Source organism: Monodelphis domestica, chromosome 4, assembly GCF_027887165.1.
Source record: "Monodelphis domestica isolate mMonDom1 chromosome 4, mMonDom1.pri, whole genome shotgun sequence".
In the NCBI taxonomy this organism is placed as follows: Eukaryota; Metazoa; Chordata; class Mammalia; order Didelphimorphia; family Didelphidae; genus Monodelphis; species Monodelphis domestica.
This window is the reverse complement of record NC_077230.1, coordinates 178,104,956-178,130,778: the sequence shown is the minus strand read 5'-3', so window position 1 is coordinate 178,130,778 and position 25,823 is coordinate 178,104,956. Positions and strand designations below refer to the sequence as shown.

At 37.5% G+C, this 25,823-nt stretch overlaps 1 protein-coding gene and 1 long non-coding RNA gene across 5 annotated transcripts in view; one reads left to right on the top strand and one right to left on the bottom strand.

Moving 5' to 3' along the window:
* STK39 (serine/threonine kinase 39) overlaps positions 1-25,823 on the top strand; it is a 364,512-nt gene that overhangs the window by 117,865 nt on the left and 220,824 nt on the right. For all 4 annotated transcript variants that reach the window (XM_001367443.4, XM_007494315.3, XM_007494318.3 and 1 more), the window contains 3 exons: positions 5,307-5,415; positions 8,349-8,490; positions 10,488-10,543. In XM_001367443.4, the coding sequence (XP_001367480.2) occupies positions 5,307-5,415; positions 8,349-8,490; positions 10,488-10,543 (307 nt within the window). The remainder of the gene's footprint in view (positions 1-5,306; positions 5,416-8,348; positions 8,491-10,487; positions 10,544-25,823) is intronic.
* Positions 15,242-18,540, bottom strand: LOC103099458 (uncharacterized). Its single transcript, XR_467592.3, has 2 exons — positions 18,084-18,540; positions 15,242-15,701 (listed from the first exon to the last, which is right to left on the bottom strand). It is a non-coding gene; the product is annotated as an uncharacterized LOC103099458 (long non-coding RNA).

Genomic DNA, 25,823 nt, shown 5'->3' with positions numbered 1-25,823 from the left:
GTTCTGAGGGAATATTTATCTTAACACTTCCTGCATTGCATTTTTGTCAAGCGGCTTGTTTTCTCTCATAGCCTCAGCTCCCGAAAAATGTTATGACATCTGTGCTCTTCTTGAGAGCAGACAAACTAGTAATACAGTGGTCATGGTAGGGGGGAGCAGGGTGTAAGGGGGAAAAGGAGTTAATTTTAAAAGGGTTGGACTGGATTATTTAAGAGTGTGGTCACCAGAAACTTAATTTATTCCAAAGAGATTTTTTTTAAATTTATTTACAAAATGTAGGAAGAGTGAAATAAAATCAGAGAGAGGATAAGGTAAATCTCTCTTGAGGTTAGTTTTTTTCAGAAAATCTAGCAGTTAAGAGGCAGCTTTTCACTCACTATGTGTCAGTTCAAAGGAAGAGATTTTTAGAACAGCCTCACCAGGAACAGGGACTTGGGTCCAGTCTGCACATTCTTCACCAGCCTCCACTTCAAAGAATGAAGAACTGCCAGTTGAGCTGCACTCAGGAAGTTGTCACTCCCTTTTAAAGACAGTTTCTCTTGAGTCACTTCCTGTGCCTTCCCCTAATTCTACGTCTACCAATCACAGTTGAAGTCCCACTTTAGGACTGCCCAGGAGACAGTCATTTGATTCTGATTCTCACTCAAGTGTGAATGGGGTGTTTACACCTTTGGTGATTAAATCTAAAAATAGGCAGATCTTCCCAGTCAACTTTAAGTACCGTGTTTACATTTTTGGTGATTAAATCTAAAAATAGGCAGAGGTTACAATTTAATTTTCACAATCAGGGGGGAGTTAATTATATTCATTTTCACAATCAGGGGAGAGTTAAATTTAATCTTCACAAGGGGCAATGGATCTTTAGCCTCTCTGGACCCCTTTGGCAGGCTGGTAAAAGCCTATAGACTTTTTCTTGGGATAATGTTTTTAGATGCATAAAATAAAGTATCTAGGGGACCAAAGCGTAGAGAAAATAAAGATGAAATTGTTTCCATTTAAGTTCATGCTTCCCTTGTAATCTATTCATGGATCCATTGGAGGTCTGGGAACCTCAGATTAAGAACATTTGGGCTAGAGGATATTTATCAACTGTGCCAAAGATGATCTCTTTATTTTTCATTTCTTTCTCTATTCTTTTGTTCTGGTAGAAGTGAACTAGCTCTTTCTCCCACAATTTCAGAACAAAATAGAAATGTTCAACTGGATCCCCAAATGCCAAACATTCTCCTGGAAAGAAAACTAATAATTTATGAGTCATGGAATGCCTAAAAAAACTTGCTATGTTCCTTTAAGTCTCTTTCCCTCAAACACACTCGTTTGTATACATGGGCATGCACTATTATCTTTGTCTTCAGTGTCAGAGAACCAGATACTTTCGAAAACTAGGAAGTGATACTGGCTGTCTGAAAGAGAAGGGCTGTGAAACAAGTGTTTTCCTGACTCTGGCCCAACCCTGCTTTTGTATTGAAGACTTTCCTTTCTGAAGAGCAGATGGACTATAGCGGTGGTTCTCAACCTTTCTAATGCCATGACCCCGCAGTACAGTTCCTCATGTTGCAGTGACCCCAAACCAAAAAATTATTTTGGTGGCTACTTCAAAACTATAATTTTGCTACAGTTGTGATTCGGAATGTAAATACCTGATATACATTATGTATTCTTATTGCTACAAATTGAGAGGTTGAGAACCACTGGACTATAGAGTTGTTTATGGGCTATTTCCCATAGTTTAGATGTTTATAGGTAGAATGAAGGGGAATGTTGCCTGTATTCATTTGCATCTAGTATAAATTGGTTAGAAATATGAACTCTGTATGTTCAAGAAAACATTGCTCATATTTCTTTGAACAGCAGGAGATGCCTATTTAAACTGGACTTCATTTCATGCTGTCAAACTTTTAATGGGCCATTCTCAACAATTAACAGATGTTAGAGTGAGTTAAAAAAAGGAATGTCCTGGGCAGGCTTCCATTTCTACTCACAAAATTGTCTTCTCATCTCCAAACCTAACACCAAAAGTAGATGGAAACTGGACCTTAGATTTCAGATCTTGCTAAAGGACAGAAGTTGATTTAATTGAAGAGTGTCAGATTTAGGAAAGCTGAAATTATTTGATTTTGTAGAAGGGCAAAAAGGAGAATTTTTCATGATAAACATAAATTAAAAGCAGTAGTGCTTTTCCTAATTATAGTAGGAGTTAATAATTATTTAAAACCAATTCTTTCTTCCTTTATTTGATAAAGTAATGCTAATTGCAATTATCTTTAAAGCATGTTCTGATTTAGTGGTAATGGTAGTATAAAAAGATAATCTCAAAAACCTTAGGAAAATACTGGTCTCTTGAAATTCAGTAGTACACATTTAAACAAAAATTTCTGATTAATCTTGAGTTAATCCACCAGTTAATCAAAGAACATTTATGAAATGCTTGCTCTTATAGCTTTAGATATTTGAGATACGGTTACAAAAACAAAGATGTCCCTGTCCTCAAGGTGCTTACATTTCTTTAACTAAGTATATGCCCATTAAGACTATATACAAAATAAATAGTTGGGGATGGGGGTGGGGAGAGAAATTATTGCATGGTGGTTCTTGGATTTTGAAGTCTTATCTGTAACATATAGTAGCTGTATGATAATGGACAAACCACTAAATTTCTCAGTGCCTAGGCAATTCTATAGAACTCTTAAGTTGCAGAAAAGTTTCAAAGCTATATCTCATACTATTGGTTTTGTTAAATAATTCTTCTAAAATGTCTACTTCTTTCTTACCTTTAACAAATACAGATAGATTAGCATTATCTTTCTTTAATGAGTTGGTGCATCTTAATATCTCAGGAACAGTGTTATAATTTTTTTTTTGTTTTATATACTCACACAGATATACATATATGGATCTCTCTATGTAGACTTTTCTTGAGATATTTAGATCTATATATGTAAATCTCTCCCTGTCTGTCTCTCTATCTTTCTCACCCCTTCCTCCTTCCCTTTCTTCTCTCCTCTCTCTTTGTTGGAAGTTAAGTGGTACAGTGGATAGAGCACCAGGCCAGGAATCAAGAAGACTTTGAGTTCACATTTGGCTTCAGATACTTTGTGAGCTTGGGCAAGCCACTTAGCACCTGTTTACTGCAGTTTCTCATCTGTGAAATTCCCCTATTTCCCAGGCTTGTTCTGGAGATAAAATAATAGTTTTAAGGCACTTATACAGTGTCTGAAACATAGTAAGTAGCACATAAATGTTAGCTGCTATTATTATTAGTTTTTTACATTTACATGTATGTATTCACTTTTGGATAAGAGAAGCTAAAGCACTCAAGTGATATAGTTAATACGTGCAGAATGCCCTGGGTTTCGATCCTGACTTTTGACATTTACTAGTGTAAGGGCCAGAAGTGTAAGGGATTAATATAAAAGGTTGGACTAGATTATTTAAGAGTAGGGTTGCCAGGAATTTTAATCAATTCCAAAATGACTTATTTATAAAATATAAGAAGAAAGTAAGAAAATCAGAGAGAGGATAGGGCAAGATATCTAACCTACACACTAAGTATTTTCCTCCTAACTGAAGCGGGGCTAATTAGTCCTTAGCTAGAGGGGCCTCAGCCTTGAGCTAAGGACCTGGGGATGTGGAGGCCTCTCCTGAGGCTAGTCCTTTCAGAAAAATCCAGGAAAGGAGTCAACCTTTTTCACTCACCCCACGTGGTAGTTCTAAGGGAAATGTCCAAGAGCATTCCAAAGTCCTCAGCCAGAGCTCCTCTTCCGAGATCAAGTTCATGGCTAAAGACATCTTCACAGCAAGTTCTTGGCATTTTAAAAGACCATTCCTTTTCATCACTTCCTGTGACTTCCTTCCATTTTACATATATCAATTACAACTAAAGATTTGCTTAGGACTGCCCAGGGAGCAGTCAGTCGATTCTGATTCATCACCCACTATCGCACATGTGGGTCACAGACTTCCCCCATTCAAGTATAAGTGGGGTGTATAGGCTTCTGGTGATTAAATCTAAAAATGGGCGAGGGGAGAGTTAATCCCATCTTCACACCAGCCATGTGCCCAGAGTAAATTTGTTATCCTTATCTTTAAAATAAGCGTGATAGCTCCTGAGATAAAATATGCAAAACTCCAAAGTGCAAAGTTCTAATTATTCTTTTAAAAAATTAATTTATTTAGAGTATTTTTTCATGATTCATGTTCTTTCCCTTTCCTTTTCCCTCCCCCCTCCCCTAGTTGAAGAGCAATTCCATTGGGTTATACTTGTATCATTGTTCAAAACCTATTTCCATATTATTATCTGCAATAGAGTGATCAATTCAAGCCAAAATCCCCAGTCATATTCCCATCGAACCATCTGATCAGTCCTACTTTTTTCTTCTACATTTCTGCTCCCACAGTTCTTCCTTTGAATGTGGATAGCGGTATTTCTCGTAAGTCCCTCAGAGTTGTCCTGGATCATTGCATTGCTTTTGGTAGAGAAGTCCATTCATTACATTCAGTTGTTCCAGAGTGTATCAATCTCTGTGTACAATATTCTCCTGTTTCTGCTTCTTTTGCTCTGCATCAATTCCTGGAGGTTGTTTCAGTTCACATGTATTTGCTCCAGTTCATTATTCCCTTTAGCACAATAATACTCCATCACCATCAGATACCACAATTTATTCAGCCATTCCCCAATTGAAGGGCATCCCCTCATTTTCCAATTTTTGCCACCACCAAAAGCGTGGCTGTGAATATTTTCGTATGACTCTCCCTTATTATCTCTTTGGGGTACAAATCCAGCAGTGGCATGGATGGATCAAAGGGCAGGCCGTCTTTTAAAGTCCATTGGGCATAATTCCAAATAGCCCTCCAGAATGGTTGGATTAATTCATAGCTCCACCAGCAGTGTATTAGTGTCCTAATTTTGCTACATCTCTGCCAAAATTTATTATTTTCTTTTACTGTCATATTGGCCAATTTGCTAGGTATGAGGTGGTACCTCAGAGTTGTTTTCATGTGCATTCGTCTAATTATGAGGAATTTATAACACTTTTTGTATGTTTATTGATAGTTTTTATTTCTTTATCTGAAAACTGCCTAGTTCTAGTTATTTTTATTGGTGGAACTTGAATTAGAATTTAAATTTCCTATTTCCTTGTCTTTGTCTCTGGGCAAGAGAAAAAATTTTGTTTTACATCATAAAAATTCATCATAATATCTCAGCCCAATGAATGCTTTAGGCATATATAATAACACTTGGAAACAAACAAAAAGATTACTTTTATTTTGTCATGGTACTGTGTCATGTTTTGCTTTCTTTGTAGAAAGAAATTCAAGCCATGAGCCAGTGCAGCCATCCCAACGTGGTGACCTATTACACCTCTTTTGTTGTAAAGGACGAGCTTTGGTTGGTTATGAAATTATTAAGTGGAGGTAAGTTGTTTGTATTTCGGGGACTTTGGGACCTAGATTTAAGATATATCCTTTGTGTAGCATGTGGTCATTCACTTAAACCATACACGATGCCTTATTTTTACATAGAAGTAAACCTGGTTGCTTAGAGACCATGCCAATAGACTACCAGGTCCTACCTAGCTGAAAAAAGTTTCAAAGAAAGGCCTGGCAGTGGTTCCTTGAGAGAGGTTCACCATCTGAAATTTGTCCACTAAATTACAATTTTTTTCCTGATCATAGCAATAAAAGAAATTTTGTGCTGAGGGGTGAAGAAATTATGATCTGTATCTGTACTAGAGGTCTCTTCACTGAATGAAATAATAGCTCCATGGAGAACTTAAATCAGCTGATTGTGACCAGCAGAGCTTGAACGAAGTGTTGTGATATTAGGAACTGACAAGGACTTCGGCTGTTCATCTCGGAGGGCAATCTTTCTCTATGGCCCTTTATCAGTATCTTTTCCATAGACTACCCTCTGACACAGATGCTGAGCTCCCTTCCCTAGGAAGAGAGCATTTTAGGACTGCTCAAGCAAAGCCAAGCAGGCACTAGCAGAGTTTATGTAATTGCTAGGTCTGAGTCCAGACCCCCCAGAGAAGAAGTAGGGAACTGTCCAAATTTAAAAGGAGACAAAGTCGGTCTTGGATCTAAAGCCCAGAAATGAAATAAATCAAAGAACTGTAACTTCCTCGGATCTACTTTGGCAGACTTGTGGAGAATCTAGGTGAGCCTTGCTTAGCTTTGTTCTGGGTTCCAGCCAATCCTATTAGTCATTGTTTCCTTGAGTGCCCACTTGGCTTGCAATTTTTTTTTAAGAGAGAAAAGTAGAGGAGGGAGAAGAAGCCCTGTCAGTGCTTCTTTGAATGAATGATTATCTTGCCCCTGGTTGAAATACTTCACAGGAAAACCTGGAGGATTTCCACAGGCCTGGGACTCTGAGTAGGACCAGATACCTGCCCAAATCTCAGATTTGGTTTCCTTACTTTGCTTTTTTTCAGCTTGCTTTTAAAATTTTTAATCTCATTAGGCAACCTTTATTGAAATAATGTTTCTCAAGGTTTCTTACGTCACTTCCATTCCTTTTCTTATTGTGCTTTGACTTGACAGAACATTTCCCTGTTCTCTTAAAAGGGAGATCTCTTATGCTGGACTTTGGGAAAGAGGAAAGTTAAGCAAGTTTCCACAGGTAAATCCTGTGAATGTAGACTCATGTGGAAACTTACTCATTGTTGTCTCAGCAAAAGCAGGAAATTATTTTGCAAGTTTGACAGTGTGGTATTGACATACAAAATTCTTTTGGAAATTGACCTTTTTCTTCCTAAATGATCAGAACACATCCCTAAGTGGAAAACTTGTTTATTTGCTTTCTATAGTTTCTTGACTGAGAGGAGGAGGTTGGCCTCATGCAATAATGACTTATGGGGAGACATCATCCTCACTGTTAATCACTGCAGGCCAGATGCCAATTTTAGGGCCTTATAGAAGCCATTTGTTAACTCCTCAGAAATGCTCAACCCCCAGGTAATTAGAGCTATTATAAATGACCTGGAGGTACTGAATATTAATTAATGTGTGTTGAAACCTGAATTGTACATTGCCAAGGGATACTGCTCTATTTACTTTAACTATTTATTAACATAGTATTAAATAGTTCTTCATTGTGAAATACATTAGGGGGCAGCTGGAGAGCTCAGTGGATTGAGAGCCAGACCTAGAGACAGGAGGTCCTGGGTTCAAATCTGTCCTCAGTCACTTCCCAGCTGTGTGACTCTGGGCAAGTCACTTAACCCCCATTGCCTAGCCCTTACCACTCTTCTGCCTTGGAGTTAATACACAGTATTGATTCTTAGATGGAAGGTAAGGGTTTAAAAAAACAGATTGGTATAGTAACCTGTTTTTACCTCAGGTGTATTCAAAGTGGTGTGTTGATAACCACCAGACAAAGAAAAAGACCCTTAGTTTGCCAGTGTAGATATTTAAGTAGTTGGACTACTTTTTTGTTCACCTATGGGCTCTTGCTTCCATATTTTTGCTGTTGGAAGGGGATCTATCAGTGATCCTTCATCTCTTCAGTTATCCCCTAGGTTTATCTTTTAGTGTTTTCCCTCACTTCCTTTACCCTAAGTCCTGAAACCTAAAGCTTGACAATCACAGATGAAGGGTCTAATACTACCTTTTCCATGAAGGCTGAAGGCTTGATGCCAAGAAATTTCCCATCACTCCTGTTGTGGGGAGCTTCTTGTAGCAGCCTTTGGATAGTTCTTGTTGTTAGGAATTTTTTCCTTATATAGTACTGCCATCTGGGACCAAGTAAAATAAGCCCATAGAAAGGCCTTATTGATTTATATATTCATTCTTTAAATTAAAATTCTCTTGAAGTATTTATGTGTGTGTATTTGAAACCACAGACAAGAATATACTGCTTGTGTAAATTTGACAATTAAGTTCACTGCTTAATTTTTTAAAATAAAAAATATATCAGTGTTTTTATGGGTTTTTTCCACAATAGTGCCTTGCTTATAATCCTCTGCTTCTATAGAACTCTTCCTTATAAGATAGAAAAACAGTTAACTGTTGAACAAAACCAACTGACACAGACAAGGGTCTGACAGAACATAGAGCATTCTACACATGTAATTTGCTACCTCTCTCCTATGAGGGAAGAGTGTTTCATCAGAGATTTCTGGAACCAAGATTTGCCATTACATTTAGTGTGACTTTAGGATTTTAATTTATATTATTGTCATTATATGTATTTTCCTGATTTTGTTTATTTTACTCTGCATTAATCTTCATTTCTTCATTTAGGAATATTTTAAGTTCAGAAAAATTGCTTTTTTCCTTCTAGTTATTAGGGCCCTGAACTGAAAAAAACAACTAAGGTTTTTTAAAAATTTTATTCATCAATTTAGGTTCAATGCTGGATATCATAAAGTATATTGTCAGTCGAGGAGAGCACAAGAATGGAGTCCTAGAAGAATCAATAATAGCAACAATTCTTAAAGAAGTTTTGGAAGGCTTAGATTATCTCCATAGAAATGGTCAAATTCACAGGTATGAATTTTTATAGAGATTTTCATATTTAGATACTTAAAGATTATCAGTCAATCATACCATGGTTCCGTTTAGTGACATTTCTAGTTTCATTTTCTGTAGATAACATAAGGGAACCATTGAGTGGAAATTTAAGTACTTCAAGAAAAAAGCTCCAGAGTCATTTTAGTTGAAATATATTGACCTATAAATTTGGGTCATCTATTTTATAATGCAGAGGTTCCAGTTTACTTTAGAGAACATTGCTTTGGGAATTAATTTCAAATTAGTACATATCTGATATGTATAGACACACATGCACACATATAAATGATGTATGTAAATATAAATAATAATAAATAATAAACCTTTTCATTTCATTGCTACTTTGGTTGATTTTGTTTATTTGCCCAAAGCTTTGATAAGATAAACAATCAATTTTCAGTGGAAAATTAATTTGCAAACTGTAAAAATACTGATTTAAGAAATCTGCAGCCCTACTGCTTGAGTCATATTCTTTGTTTTCCTTGACATTATTTTTTGTTGTATGACTAGAATAACTACTACAAACATTGTAATGGGTTGATGGGAGTAAGGGTATCCTTTTGAGAGAAAAGGGAAGGACCTTTTTTTTTTTTAAATTTAAAACCCTTACTAACTGTCTTAGAATCAATACTGGGTATTGGTTCTAAAGCAGAAGAGTGGTAAGGGCTAGGCAATGGGGGTTAAGTGACCTGCCCAGGGTCACACAGCTGGGAAGTGTCTGAGGCCAGATTTGAACCTAGGACCTCCTTCAAGCCACTGAGCCACCCAGCTGCCCCCCCCCCCAAAGGACCTTCTTGCTAGATCTCCTTCTTTTTGAGTACTATATAGTAATTCTTGGAATATCTCTGGGATTCTGCTGATTGAAATAGCATTATATTTGCTGGCAAAGTTGGATCTAGTGGACAACTATATCAGTTCCAAAATATGATTAGAGTTTTTTTTTTCTTTTTAAAACCAATAATCAATTTAGAGTTTTTTTTTTAAAACCAATAATCAATTTAGAGTTTGTAGCTTCTTAGTTTTTCCAAACCAACTTCTTATATTTTACAACTAACATGAACATTTTCTTTATGAGAGATGTTAATACAATGTTTCTAGGACTTCATCTAAATTAAACACTTGATAGTAAGGACTAGAAATGTTGGAATCAATAAGTTACTCTTCCTACTTGGTATTGGTAATGAAAAGACATATGGTCTATAATCAGTTTCCACACAGAGTAGAAACTGATATATATATATATATATATATATATATATATATATATATATATATATATATATCCATACACACACACATACATATATGTATGTATATATGTAGTATTATTTCGTATATATATAGTATTTGTGTATATATAGTATATATAGTATTATTTTATATATATATAGTATTTGTATATATATAGTATTATTTTGAAACATTTTTTGGAATTGTTCTCAGAGATAAGTGTTACAGGTTTTAAATAGGCAGCATTTTAATGAATGGATTAATTGAGGGCCAGCCTTGAAGTCAGGAAGGACCTGAGTTCAAGTCCTAGTTTGGACAAATAGTAGCTTGTGTTGCTACTTCCCAGAGTTCCAAGCAGTTTTTTGAAAACGGTATTTGGTGGCATTGTCAGTTGTATAGTAGGAGATCTCTACATGCATGAAAAAAAAGAAAAAATAAGTTAAACCTAAAACATGTTGGATGGAGTGCTTCATAAAATGGAAAAATTAGAAAATTTGTATCTAACTTTGTTAGCAACATGCAAGATGAGGGCTTTATTTGTTTAGTTACGTAAATCAATTGAGTTAATGACAGAATATGAAATACCTTGGTTATCCTGGTGTTGGCCACATTTCCTTACTTACAAAATAATGGTTGTGAAGTACAACTCAAATCAGTAATTTTTGCCTTTTAAAAAATCTTCCTGTAGAAATGTGTCCAATAAGTGTACTTTGTAGAATTAACTTCTTATTTGTTTCTGATAGGGATTTGAAGGCTGGGAATATTCTTTTGGGCGAAGATGGTTCAGTGCAAATAGCAGGTAAAGATTATAAATCTAAAATTCATTATTTGTTTTCACAGAGGCCTTCTGCTCTATAGTTTCTGCCAGTTTTGATTTGTTTTTGAAAAATGAGTCAATACATATACTCTATTTTCTCCAGAAAATGTTCAAGAAGACCTGATTGTACTATTTATTTTTTCTTTGCAATATTTTAGGCTGTGGCACATACAGTTTGTGTTTTTGATGAATTTATGCTGGATCATTTGCCCAACAATATGATTTTGACTGATGTCATTTTAGTTAAGACAAATCATGTTTCCTAGTTTTTTGTTCAGTTTTGTTAGGCTTGGTAATCTTTTGATTGAATAGTGAACACTGATCATTCATGAGAGGAAGAGATTTGTACAACCTTAAAAAAGTCTACTTAAATTTCTAGTCTTGATGATGCTGAAAGTTTGAAAACTTGATGTGTGAATAAAATCCCTTTTTGCACAGGTTTGCCAATGAGCCATTCCCTTCTGCTTTTAATGCTTCGCCTGATTCTGATATCTTTCTCAGAACCACTTGTAATATATAGATAAACCTTTATTAACTCTCAGATAAAGACCACTTAGCAATATCTATTGCTATGGGAATTCATTTAGTACATTCGTTTTATTCCCAATTAAAGCTGAAAATAATGGCTGAGCTCATTAAGCCTTATTTGAGGTGAAGATATTGTTGTTCCATTTTGCAAATGAAAAATGCAGCAGACTTCTTTAATTCTTCAAATTCCTTGTCTGCCAAGCTAAGTCAGATCAGTTGTTGGTCTTTACTTTTATGGGTATGGTCTGCTTGATCTTGAGATTTCTCATTCAGAAATCCACTGGGCTCATTGAGAATAATAACACTCATCTGTGAATTTTTCTGGCGGTCAATGCTTGCTAGTCTTCTCCAGGGAATCAAATAATTTTTTGGTGTAGTAAATCTTTTAGGTAGACTTCAGTAAAACTATGACTGTACAAGAGCTTAGGACATAGAATCAGGGACCTAGAGCTAGAAGGATTATATGAAGAAACTAAGGTGGATAAGTGGCATAGCTGAGATTAAAACTCTAGGCCTGTGAGTCTGCATTCAGTACTCTCCCCACTCTTCTGGGTTAAATCTGATAGGATTTAGGGCTTGGGGTTTTGATAGACAATGGCATGTCTGAAAGAGAGTATTGACTTTCTCCTTAAAGGAAGGCATTTTCTTGAATGGGCAGGAAGGGAAATTGGAAACTTTGTGGAATTGAGTGTCTGTTTCTTAGGAAGCCAGCAAGAGGAGAAAATAACACAAGTAAACTTCTTTGCAGCTATTTCCATCCTGAATGATAGGTTTTTATCCTAGTAGTTTGTTTAGTGGTTTCTTTGCTATTCCTGAGGCTGCCTAGCTAAGCCCCTCATTCACTTAATTCCTCCACCCCAGATACTTATTAGCCCTTACCACAGAAGCTAGGGATAGTTTAAGAATGCTTCCATTGAACACCTGGGAGCTAAGGATAAAAATCTTCCATCCCAGTGCTCCTTCCTTTCCCGCTTTTTAGCCCAGGACTGTGTCTGGGAGCTAGATCCTTAGCCCTGTCCCAAGTTTGCATGGATTCCCCACATTGTCTAGGTGGCTGAGTTCTGATGGCTGCATCCAGGTAATAAGGCAAGAGATGCTACCTAGGAAGTCACAGGAGTTAACTTGCTGTCATTCATCTTGCTTTAAGTTGATAGTGAAATAGGACAGACATTTCCATTTTTATAAAAAAATTATCACATCCTGATAGGAGGGTCAGAGCGACTGTGGTATGTCTGGAGTGAAGTGGCCTTTCAGTTAATGCCTTTTCTCCACAGACTCTGCCAGTCATTTAATCCCATTAGCCTTGTATTAGTGATTTGGTGTTCTTGACTGTGCCTCCTGTGAGTTTTGGGCAGATTGTCCTTTTTTAGTTTGGATTTCCCAAGGTCAGTTATCCCTGCATTTTTACCTCTCCACTATTGAAGCATGCCCAGGTGGCTCTGGGTATAGGCTGCATATTAAGGGGATGGGAGGTGAAGGGGACAGGAGAGTGAGTTTCCACTGTTGTGTGGACAGAGAAGAGCACATTTAAAACCCAAAGGTTATTTTGGTTTTTTTCTAGTGTCCTAGGGTGAGAAGAACCATTTGTAAAATTCAATTCTGCAAGTATTTATTAAGCACTGGCTATATGCCAGGAACCATGTTAGGTCCTGTTGTTTCAGAGACAAAAATGAAACTGACTGCCCTCAAGAATCTCCTTCTGGAGAGATACACTGGGTATATGTACAGGGAAATTGAGGGAGCAACCCCTAGCAACTGGGTGGGTGGGTGTGTGTAAAATAAAAAGCACCCGAGTTCCTAGGCAGAACATTGAAGGCAGATGAGGTGCTGAGCAGCAAAGATGGGAGGGAGAATTCTCACCTGGGAAGTGGCTTGTGCTCCTGATGCCCGAGCCCCACGTTGGAGCATGATTTTCGCATGAATGCTACAATTTTTAGTTTTGGCCAAGAGTTCATTTTGGAGAGGCTACTTGGTGTAGTGGATAGAATATTGTAGTTGCAGTCAGAAGAGCTACATTCTATTCTCAATGTCAGCCACTTTGGAGTCTGGTGATGTTAGGAAATTATTTAGCTTTTCTGGGACACAATTTCCTCAGCTGTAAAAATGTGGTTCTAGTTCTAATTCTAAAATCCTGTGAGTGAAGAGTTCATGGAAGGTGGCACTATGAAATAAAGTGGGAATGGAGGTTGGGAGCCAGACTGAAAAACCTTCAAATGGAATGTTTCCCTTTTACTTTATTGGCAATATGGAACTATGGAAGCTTTTTTAGCAGGACAATGATATAGACAGATCAGTGTCTTGGGCTATTTGAAAGCTATTGGGAGGATGGACAACAGAGGAGAGATTCTAAAAAGAGAATCTGATTATGAAGCTATTCCAGTATAGGTGATATGTAAAGAGAATTGAACTTTGGCTGTGGTTATTTTGTGAATGGAAAGAAAAAGGAATGGAAGAGACTGATGTTGGGGTGGGGCGATTAATGGACAAGAGTTAGTGGCCATTGGCGATGGGAGGTGAGGGGAAGCAGGGAAATGTCCAGAATGACCAACTCCACGGTTTTGAATTTGGATGCCTAGAAGAATGATGGGTGCCATCAAAAGAAATAGTGAAGTTTCAAGGAAGAGGTTTAGGGCAAAATAATAATAATTATAACAATGATTAGTAATAATTCCACATAGTAGATAATAATATATTACACTTAATATGGCTATCCCCAAAGTGGGAAATCACTAGGATACATATGGACTTTAGCAGAAAGATTAGTACTGATTATATTGATTAGACTACATAAATTGATCGTTCTGGGGGATATTTTCAAGATAAAACTTTAGGTTTTGCTATGTTGGAGGTTCTTTAACTTCTATTTTTATTTTCATTTTCTTTCTTACTCTTGACTGAGATTCCCCAGACCCAGAAGTAAGAGGATAAATATGTGTGTGTGAAGAAAATTAGTATATTTAATTATACAGTATATTTAGTATATATATATATATATATTTAGTAGTATATTTAATTATATGTATATAGGAAAGCTGTGTATTACACATATCCTAATTATTTAGGTGAGGTTTGTTCAGGTGTCTGCTGCTGAGGGAGGTCAGGAGGACAGAGCCCCATAGTTAGGCTAAAAACAAAGACTCTGGATAGCTTTCACACACTAATAGCATTTATAATTGTGCATACAGAAATAATCTGGGCCATAATTAGATCTTCTGCATCTGTGCATAAACTGATCACCATCTGGGCCAGGGAACATAACTCCACACCTTTTCCCTCTTCCATCTCCTCCAGTGCTGTTGAGGCATGAAGTGCTGCACAGTGACTGGGGCAGCCATGGAGGGGAGTGGGAAGGTGGAGGACTGGAGGCATTCCAAGGAGAAGCACTCCCCTTGTGAGTCATCATCACATGCTAGACTATACTGAGGAGCTCCCTGGGTCTGATCAATGCAGAGTTTTGGAAGCCCAATGCACAAGACCCCTTATTTGCCTTCCAGATAAATAACTTGATTTAGATGGTCTATAAAATTAGGAGCTTGCTCTCACTACTGTGTTTTTCAGAAAGAGAAGCCATTTTAGTCTTGCTCCTCCCATAGTACCCTATGTCTCTCTCATATAGTGCCAGGGAAAACAAAAATATTAGCATACTTTCCTGCCTGCAGTCAAGCATGTTATTGGAGCACAAACTTAATATAGGAAATCCCATAATTGTAAAACTGACATTATTTAATAGAGAAACTTTTTTTCCATATTTTAAATCGTTTCATTTTGGGGATTTCCTTAAATGATGTTTTCCAGGAAAATTTTAAATTTTATTTGATTTACCACAATTATTTTCATTTGAATTCAGTCAGCCAATTTCTATTGAAAAAGTTGCTCACAAATCCATTAACTTGGTATGACGAAGCAGCTCATTACTCTCTTCCACTGCTTTAGGCTTCTGCTTATGGATTTCCCTTCCTTAGTTTTTAGTAATAGTTGGGAAATGAGAAAAGAAGTCAGCATAAGCTCAGTGTAGTATTTTTTTTAAAGACCTGGGCTAACAGGATGGTGGGGACCCTGGGACATTTTCAGTAGTAGATTTCTGTCTGAATTTAACCATAATTTTAGTGCCATCCATAGGCTCTTGTCACCCTTGACACCACAGGCATAAAATGGATAAAGATTTCATTTTTGTTTTTTAATTAATAGTATAGTTATTTTCAGTGAGGGGAGGTTGTGTACCTAGATTTTTTTTTTCTTTTGGGATATTTCAGATTCAGCCTTTGTGTTGAGTCTTCCGTGACTAAATCTTCCACCAGTAACACCTGCAGCTAGACTTGACTTGCCTGAAAGTAATCAAGCCTTATGCTTCATCCATAAGGACCCAAAGGGAGGCAGTTATGCTGACTGAGTGGTATGTATAAAACCACGTAGTGCTCTGCCTTTCACTTCTCTGGCATGGGCTCAGAGAGATATACAGAGCTTTAAGAAGAAAGGCACTTCCAAACTGCTTTCCCTGTGTAGAATCTCTGCCCTTTTGTAGACCTTCCTCTCCACTGATTTCAAATTGGCTAAGAGATGGGTCTCCTTATATGCCTGCCCTGCTCAAAAGTCTTCTGTAGCTCCCCATTGCCTGGAAGAGAACAGAGAAACACTGCATTTAAAGTTCCTCACTCTCTGGCTCCCAATTCCCACTCCCATTTTATTTCCTAGTATTACTGTCTAGAGCAGTGCAGTAAGAATTTGAAAAGTGGTATCCCTATTGGGGACTGGGGTTGGAATAGAAGATGTCCAATGTGAGCATCTTCTGGGTATGAGGCCATTTCAAATTAGAGTCCAGGCAGGAACACTGGGAACGGTCCTGAGGACTCAGAAATAGGGGGTCACTCTTAGAGTTTGTCCAGGTATACCTAGAGGGGAGCATCTTGTTTGTTTTGCCTTTGGGTTGGTGGTGCTGATAGCCCATAGTGCTAGGCAGAGACATTTGGTGGATTTCAGAGGCTTCTCTGGAGCGCCAGCCCCTTCCCCTTTTCTCGTTTCCAGTCTGGGGTAGCCCTGCTGGTCACACCCCTCTGAGGAGTACTCATTCAGGCCCCATTTGCTGTTCAAAGAAGAGGGTTACTATTTGCTGGGAGCTCTAGCCTTTAAAGACTATCTTATTTATTGTTCTCTTTAATTTTCTTTGTAGAACAAGATGAGTCATTTTAAGAGGGTTTAGGCAGTTAAATTCATGCTATCGAAGGTGTGTAACAAACTTATCCTATTTTGTAGGCAGAGACTGTCAAAAATGTCAGGGTGGATGGCATTGGATTTTTAGGGTTTTGCTTTAAGACATGAATCCAAAGGGAGGTTTATTTATTTATTTTTTTAATGCTCTGGTTGCCCACTAGGTTGAATTTGGAGCAAATTTCCTAATCTGGACAATAGATTTTATGGCCTAATTGCAACAAAATATAATTGACAAATGGAATATTAAACATTAGGGATTGAAGAAACCATTCTTAATGGAAAGAAACAGCTAAAATTTGCTTCTGAGAAGAAAAGGAGCAAAGAAAGACTAGTCAGTCCTAAAGGACTTTGAAGATTTAAAAACTGCTCTTCATTGCTGAGCCAGGACTAGCATTAGGCAAAGTAAGCAATTGCCTAGGACCCAGCAGGCATGAAACACAATGAAGTGTACTGTGTATTATGTTTTGCAAGTACTTATTTTTAATCCCAGATAATTCATGCTTTTCATGGAATTTGGGAATTTATTTTGTGTTAGGTCAAATTATGTGTGTAGCAGTGAAGGAGTAGACAAATCCTCAGTGGCCACAATCTTCAGGCCTTGCCTAGGGTAAACAAATAACTGTCTTTTAACTTTGTTTGGTGGTAGAATTCTGTGGCCATGAGATTCATGTGGGAGGGGAGAGTTGGTGTAAAAATGGAAGGGACTAGTCTAAAAAAATCCCTTGACATGCCAGAAAGAGAGGATATGTTAGAAAACTTGGAAATTATGGTTTACAAAATTATATTGTCTTCCCAAATGCCTTCCCCAATCTAAGAGGTACCATTTTGATTCCCCTACCTACCCTGACACCTAACACTTAACCACTACCATATCCTTTCCCTGAAGCAGCCTTAGGATTTATCATTCTTGGTTTGTCAGTGTAATATAGGGAGAGAGAGAATGGAATCTCCCCCTACTGAGTCAGAACCAGAGTGAGGTGAAGATGAAATGAAGTCTAGGGTAGAGAGAAAGGGGATATCATTGGTTTGCCCTCTTCCCTCTCTCCCTGGCAAGCCTGGTTGCCTTCAGGATCACAAACTTCTGTTCCCTCAGAGACTTGTTACAAAGTATAATACAGACAGCTTCTCCTTCTCTGAAGAGAGAAATGTAACTTCCCTCCCACCAAACTTCCAAGTCTCCCTACTTGGATACTAAGAAGCAGGCACTTGATCTTAAGAACTGTAATTTATTCTAAGGGAACAAATGAAGGGTAGGGCATTTGAATTAAGGAATGAGATATTGGGAAAGAGGGAGTGGGAGATCGCTAAAAGTAACTGAACCCCTTCTCCCCCAAGTCTGGCAGGGTCAGGCTTTGCCTGCCTGATCCTCTGAGGTCAGTTGTGAAGATGTCATGACTTTCTAGCTGCTCTAACTATGTAACAAGACTTTCAGGGGATTAAAGGAGATCTTATGGTGAATGGCTTTTAGCAAAGTCCTATTCACTCTGCTTATCTTCTCCGGTTACTGGGTCAGAAGTCACAAGAGTATGGTGTAATAGATGGTAATATTAGGAGATTTATGGTAATAGGACAGATATACCAGGAAGCCAGCTAAAGGAAAGGCTGGATCTTACACTCCTGCCCCTTTCTCATCCAATTTAAAGGTTCTTCTCAGGAATGGTAAACTTGAAGGGTTTCCCTAATAACTAATCCCATAATTTAGATCTTTTAACTAAGAGGGTTTTGTTCTTTGAGGTAGAGGAGGTAAAAAGGGGGAGGGGGAAAGAGGAAAATAGGTTTCCCATACTTCCTATGATTTCCTGTTGATTGAAGATTTTCACAATGTGTTCAATTCAGAAAATAAGGTTATTTTCTTTATAGGGAGATATTGATAGCAAAAGCTAACAGAGATTCTTCAGAGCTAAGCTCCAAATCTTCTTATTACTCAGTCAGATAAATAATCATTGACCAAGAAAGGAATTGGTTTTCCTGCTTCCTTCCAACAGTCAGAGGAAAGCACAAGTTAGTTCAAGCTGCTAGGCTTCCCAACTGTCCCCTGGCCAAGATTCTATTGGAATCTTGTCTCCACCTGGTTGATTGGTGGTTCACCAAATTCCAACTCTCTTGTTTTTTTCTTGCAAATCTCTTTTGTGTTGCAATCTCATCTTTACAATGGTGCCACCTCAGAGACCTACTCTGGGCCACCTTTCTGGTGAGCTTTCCACCAAGAGAGAAGTCCTTTCCAACTGTCCAGATTCTCTCACTTCCTCTGTTCTTTCTTTAGAACTCTCTCCTTCCTGCCCTTTCCCTGCTCGAATTGGTCCTCAGTATGATAGATCTGCTTGTCTTTTTCCTCTAGCATATTCCTCTCTTACAATAGCTAGTAGTGAAGTGGGGGTATGTGGAGAAGAAAAAGGGGAAGAAGTTATCTCATTCAGCTCACAATTTACAGATGTGAGTATGATCTCTCAATCTCTCCTGAATTTTTACATCTTTTCTGAGAAATTTGAAACTCTTGCCCCACTTCTCCTCCATTTAATAAATATTCCTTCAGAGCACATTAGATTTCCTAGCCCTGAAGGCCAAGCCAGGGATTTTACCTTTCATTTTCAGAAGGTAATTATTTAAGAGATATAGGTAGAATTTTAGTCAAGAGTATATAAACATTTAATAAAGGGTAGGACACATTATGTTAAATATTAGGTCTATTATAAGATCTAAATCATTACAAAAGCTGAAATTAAGATAAAGTCTTGAAACAATGGTCAGAATTTAAAGGCTTTTGGCATACCCAGAAAAAACAATGCACTTAAAAGTTATGAAAACTTAGGACTTAAATTCTTTTAAAGGTGAGTCAAGTTAGCTATTTTAAAATTTATTGTGCTTAAAAGTTCAAAATGACATCAGTTATGCTTTTATATTTTTTGATTGAAATGGTTTCCTCCATGTAATTCTTTTTTAAAAAATAAACCCTTACCTTTTGGTACTAGTATCAGTTCTAAGGCAGAAGAGGGGTAAGGGATAGGTAATTGGAGTTAAGTGACTTGCCCAGGGTCACACAGCCAGTAGGTGTCTTGAGCCCAGATTTGATCCCAGATCCTCCCAAATCCAAGCCTGGCAGTTGCTTTATTGAGCCACCTACCTGTCCCTTCCTCCCTATAATTCCCTGAAAAAAGATCTCTAAAAAATGACAAGAAATTTCAAGGGGGAAGGACTGTCTAGTGGTGAGCCCTACATGTGTTGTTAAAAGATAATAAAATAAATAAATGGTATGGTCTATGTTTAGGAATTTTGAAAAATGTTCACATTTGGCAAAAACCTCTGCCTTTTAGCAAGAATGTAATCAATTTCAGAAGCATTTTTCCATTGCATACTTAAATCATTGGTGGCAAACTATATGGGTGCTTAGATGCTATCATTAAGATTATTCCTATCCATAAGCAGCTGTTTGTTTAAGAGCAACTTAAAGAGGTCTTAGAGGATGAATCCCATGGGAGCAAATCAGTTGCCCTCCCACCCTGCTGGAATTTTACCTCCTCTGTGAAAGCTCTGTAGTGCAAAGGCATTTCTAAGGGGGTTAAGCCCAAAGGAAAGGGTTAGGGGGAAATGAAGAAGGACAGTATGCTTTTCCAGCCCCCGATGAGGTACATTAGACTGTACTGATGAGACTCATTGGGCAAAACAAGATTTTAGTTTGTAGGAAAAGCAATACAGGTTGTTAATATATAACCACATTGGTGATTGTCCCTGTTCCAGCCTTGCATTCCTCCCTCCACAGTCTTGACCCTGGGGCTGACTGTTCAGTGATGCCCTGTACTCTGCCATTCAATTCCTTATCTCCTTGTTCTGTCATGAGTCATACTTCGTCGCACTCAGACCCTGAGTTACGCCTACCCTCTGACATACCAGCTACAACTGCATGCTGTTGTGTGCTGATGGAGAAAATTAAACAGCCCTGCTGACTTTATAAACTCCTATCTGTTTTTAAATGGTTGCTTACTACTGCATAGCAATCCTTTTATTCTTCTATGATTGAATCTGTATCACTTTCACTGAGCAACTTTTCCGGACTTCTTTTTTAAAGGCTCTCAGTACTACCTCCTCCCCATATATTTGGCAAAGTACCTTATCCTCTCCTGAGAAAATGGAGACCATTCACCTTGAGAGAGCCCTTCTTTCCAATTCACATTTCAACTCATCCTAATACCTCCCATTCTCTTGTATTTTACTCTAGTTTCTGATGAAGTTATACCCCTTCTCCTTGACATAACCAGCTCTTCTACTTGTTCTCTTGGTCTGGTAACATATCTTGTCTGGGAACTTGGTTCTTCAATCTTCCCTTTCTTTCTGTCATCCTAAATCTAAGCATCCTCTGGATCATTCTCTGTGCTTCCTAGAAACATGCTCTTTCTTCCCCACCCCTCATATAAACCAAGAAACTCTACTTCTCAGCCTTCTGCTAGAAATGTTGCCCTTTATCTCTTCTTCCTTTCACAACCAAATTCTTATAAGTCATCTCTACTTATTGCCTCCATTTCACCTTCTTTCCTTCCAAAATCTTATAATACGACTTATGATTGCTGCCCAACTGAAGCTGCTCTTTGCAAAATTGCCTAACTATAAAATCCGGGAAACTCTTAGTCTTCACTTTCCTTAACAACCCTTTTGCAGCTTTTGATACCATTTTCTCCTGGATATTCTAATCTTTTTCTTCTGTAACATAGTATTTTCCTGCCTCTGACTGTTGAATCATTTTTGTTGGATCATCATTTCTCTCCCACTCATTAAGTGGGAGTATCCAAAGAGCTGTTGCAAGCCTTTTTTCCTTCTTTTTTTAAAAAAAATTCTTCTTCTAGTGGTCTCATCAGCCCCTACAGACTCAATATTGTCTACCCGAGTGACTTTTAAATCTTCCTCTCCATTTCCCTTGAGCCCCAGGCCTGCATCCTCAGCTGCCTCTAGGCATCTCCACTCCTATTTCCCATTGGCATTTAAAACTCGGCACTTTCAGAACATCTGCCATTTTCTTCAAAACCCATCTCTTCTCCAGCCTTTCTTATTTCTTGTGCTCTAATCATCATCCACTTTCACAGTTTTGGGTTCAGTTTTTCCTCTTTTCCCTTCTTCACTTTCTGTATCCTATCTATTTCCAGGTAGCTGACTAATTAGTCTCTCTGGTTCCATTTGCTTTCCTCTGCAGTCCATCTTCCACACAGATGCCAAATTAATATTCCCAAGACACATATCTGACTGTCATTCCCTGACAATCTTTAAGCTCATTATTACTTCTGATATAAAGTATAGGCTCCTCAGCCTGTCCCATTAGTACTCTGGCCCCATCTAACTTTTCATAGTTATTTCATATCATTTCCGAGTATGTAGAAATTGCAGTCAACCTAACTCACAAATTGGTACCTGAATCCAAAATGCCATTTTCTGTTTCTTTGTATTCCCAAGGTTGTCCCTGTCTGGAACTAACACACACCTCTCTTACACTTTCCAGATTTCCTAGTTTCCTTTAAGGACCAGCTGAGGTACTTCCTCCTACTGAATGGCTAGCAGTGCTCTTATGTTTATTTCCCTGGATTCTCATTAGATTCTCTGCTCTGCTCCTCAGCCCACCCCCTGCATTCAAATGTAACTTTCTTGAGGGCAGAGACTCTTTTTTTCTCTTTTTCTCTTTGGTGCCTGGCATAATATCCTGTACACACTAGTTTTTAATAAATGTTTGTTGAATTGAATAGTGTTAGTATTTACATGCAATACTTTTGCTTTCCAGTTTAAAAAAAATAGCATGGAATAAAATATACAATTTTCAAACTCAGAAACACAATTTAATGTTTCTTTCATCCTTTAGATAGGGGTCTTGTTGATGCTTAGATTATCATGATTGTGGACATAAATTTCTATCTAGAATGGATTGTGATCTCTGAATTCTAGCCCAACTCTGTTTCTAACTTCACCAAATGATCTTGGACATTTCACTTATCCTAAATTGGTTTCAGTTGCTTTACCTGTAAAATGAGGTGATTGCACTTGATGTTTGTACTTTGGGATTTGTTATGAGAAAAAACACAAGAGATAAGGAAGGGGAGAGAATTGTGAAGAAGACTATTTGGAGGGTATGGGCAACTCTGGTGGCCTTGGGATAAATTGTGGGAGGAAACTGCCTAGAGAAGAAGCAAAGAATTAGAAGGCACATGATAACTTTTAAGTATTTGACAGGTACTTGAATAAAAAGAGGGATTAAACTTCTTCACCTTTGAGGATAGAATTAGGAGCAGTAGAGGGAAGTTGCAAAGAGACAAAGTTAAGCTTGATATCAGGAAAAACTTCCCAATGATTAGAATTCTCTAAGCATAGAATGAGCTATCTTAGGAGGTAATCATTTTCTTGTCTCTGAGGCGGGTCTTCGGGCCAAGGAGCAGAGCTGGAAAGCATTTCATGGTCACTTAGCCCAACCCCCTCATTTTACACATTAGGATACAGGTCCAGAGAAATGAAGTAATTGCCCAAAGTTACACATATCATAAATAATAGAGCCAGGATCTGAACCTGTGTCTCATGATTCCAAAATTTAACCTATTTCCATTATGCCAAGGCTCCAAGATCCTTTCTAATTCTGAGACATTCTGACTCTTTGATTCTGTGGTTTCTTAAAAATTCTGATTTTAATATTTTCTTTAAAGAGTTGTGGTTAATCCTGAGTTCTGGTAAGCATAATGTTGGTTAATATAGAATTCACTGTATAAAGCTCACTCTTTTGTTAGATTCCTCTGGAATTGAGTTCCCAAGAAGTTTCACAGAGATGCATTTATTATAATTTGTTTATCTCTTTTAAAGTTCTTTAGAGGTTATATTTACCTTGCCTAGCTGTACTGTAAGTTTGATAAAAATGACATAATTCCTCTTAGTTGTGTATAGTACTTTAATCAGCCCCCTTAGGAAACCATCTTTGTAACATATGAAGTGATTTATTCTGGCTTCTCACAGGCTTTCTGCTAACTGAGTTAGTGAGTCTCTGATGATAAGTTCTGAGAAGAACATGACCATTTAGACATATATGACCATTGTTTTGAAATTTTAGATTTATTGATGTTTCATATACCTTTTTGTTGTTTCTGTTTGTTGATTCAGCATCTCTGGAGTTCTTATACCTTCAGATGTTATCACTTTAGTAAGAAAATAACCTTGCACAAGAAGGGGACGACTTCTTTTTTAGTAGCACCAACCAAAGTTTGGTGGTACAAGTTGTTAGATTGCCTGTGACATTTATGTATCTTTGATGATGGAATTAATTTTGTGGCAGAGATCCATTAAGAGTTGACTGCACTCAACTCTTGATTATCTGAGTGTGAGGATTATCTGTAAAGTAGATTGCTTGAGAATAGGGAATCTTTTCTTGCCACCTAGCTGCTATATGTTAAGTCTGAGGCAGCCTCAGCCCATCTGGATAGCCCTCTGTGAATCTTACTCCTTTTATCACAAGTTTTATTGCTTTGGGGAAGGGTGCTTGGGAAATTACTCATCATTTATCATAATTTGCACCAATAACTCCCTCCATCGGTCTGGCTAATTTACTGTATCAGTAACCAAAACTAAGAGCCGATAATGGATTGCCTTGCAGACCTGTATCCCTTTGTGCACTTAGTGCCTCCATCTTTTCTTTGGGAAGGCAGATATGGATGTCATGGAAAATGCAGGTGGAAGTTCTTGCTTTGGGGATTGTACAGCCATAGCAGTATTAGAAAAAACAATGCTCAATTGTTTTCCAAATGCTCAATTGTTTCCCAGTTGTCTTCATTCTTCCTGTTAGTGTGGGATGATAATTTCATGTCCAAAATGCAAATTATGCTCAGTGCCTGGAGTCACTCCTTTAAAAGTTAAAATAGTAGCTCATCTGTAGAATACAAAAAAAAATGTAGGAGAGATGATTCAGTGATCCTATCCATATGAGTTCTAATAGAGAATAAATGTTTTCTTTTGAACTTTTCTTGAACATTATATACATTGAGGGAGTTTGTCTAGATATCTTCTGAAGAAAGCTATGAAATTGTAAGATTTTTTGCTCTTTGATGTTTAAAAGAAGAGGCCAGGACTCTTTTACCAGGAAATAGAAAATTTCTATCTGTAGGGACAGCTGACAAACAAAAGCTGTAGACCTGGGCCTATTAAATGTCTCACGATTGATTGATTTTTCTTTTCACTTCTCTATTCAGTGTTATTTTGTGGGGATCAGGACCATGTTTTTTTTTTTTTGAGGTGGGACTTATTTTTAGGACAGAGTTTAGAAGTCATTTTTGTTTTGAATCTTATTTAGGATGCTAAGCTGAATCTACAGACTCTTAATCCAGTGATCTGCCCCTTCCCTGAAGTGTATATGTTAGCGGGAATTTACCAGCTGATTTTTTTTCTCTCTGTTGGTTAACTGATAAATTTCAATTGGTGATAAATTATTTTGAAAAATTATACATTCAAAGGACAGAACATCTTCTGAACCAGATACAATTACCCTTTTGCACTGTAACCCCTGGAGACAGTGGGCTCAAACTTCAGAGCCATGACTACAGATATCCTTCCCACCACTGTGTTCATTTCGTTGTTCCCAAATGTTTGCTTACTATTGGTTGATGTTGAAATGTGATTCCAAAGTGCTCTACCTTATACACAGTCAGTATATTAAATTCATTGAACTGAATAAAGTAAAAACTGAACGAGAATGAACCTTCTTAAAACTTTTGATTAATCAAAGGTCCTCTGTTCTTTAGTTTTGAGAGGGAAGGTGAATAGCAACATATGAGCACATTGTAACTATTTCTTATATTATACTAAAATAAATTTTATTTTCCAAAATGTTCCTATTTTTCCCAATTTTTGGGAGGGATTTTTTTTTCCTTTGCCAGTATGTAGCTTTTCTTCCCCCAATCTTTACCAAACTACATAAGCCTTCAATTTGTAGCTTTCCTATCTTTACAGAGAAAGGCTTCTCAGGGAAGCCTTTGAAGAAACCTCTGGAGTGGGGGAACCTTTTTGGGTATGATCACTCTTTAGAATTTATGGATTATTGGGAGGGTGCAGAAGGACCAGTTTAACAGATATTGACATTCAATAGCATATGACATATTGGACACTGCAACTTTACAACTAAAGAGTATAAACCTCAAAATTTCTTAGACTTATAAATGTTGGAAATTTCACCATTTGGAAATTTCATACTTGAAAAATTTCCTATTGATAGTGGGTCTTGACTATTGGAATGTGAACCCCATTGGCATGGGAGGTTCCTTCTCTTTCCTTCTTAAGATTACTTTAGGACAGAAACCTTTTGCTGAACAATGGAAAGGACTTTGACCTATGCTTAAGCATAGAACAGGAATTTCTTTGAGTCATGATTGATTTTAGAATTGATACAATGGAGATACTTGGAATCAATCTCCACCCTATTCAGTCCTAACAGGATTGAGTAAGGGCTGCAGCCTAGATCAAAATTTAATTATTCCAATCTCTACCCTACTCAGGTTAACAGGATTTAGAAAGGGCTGTAGCA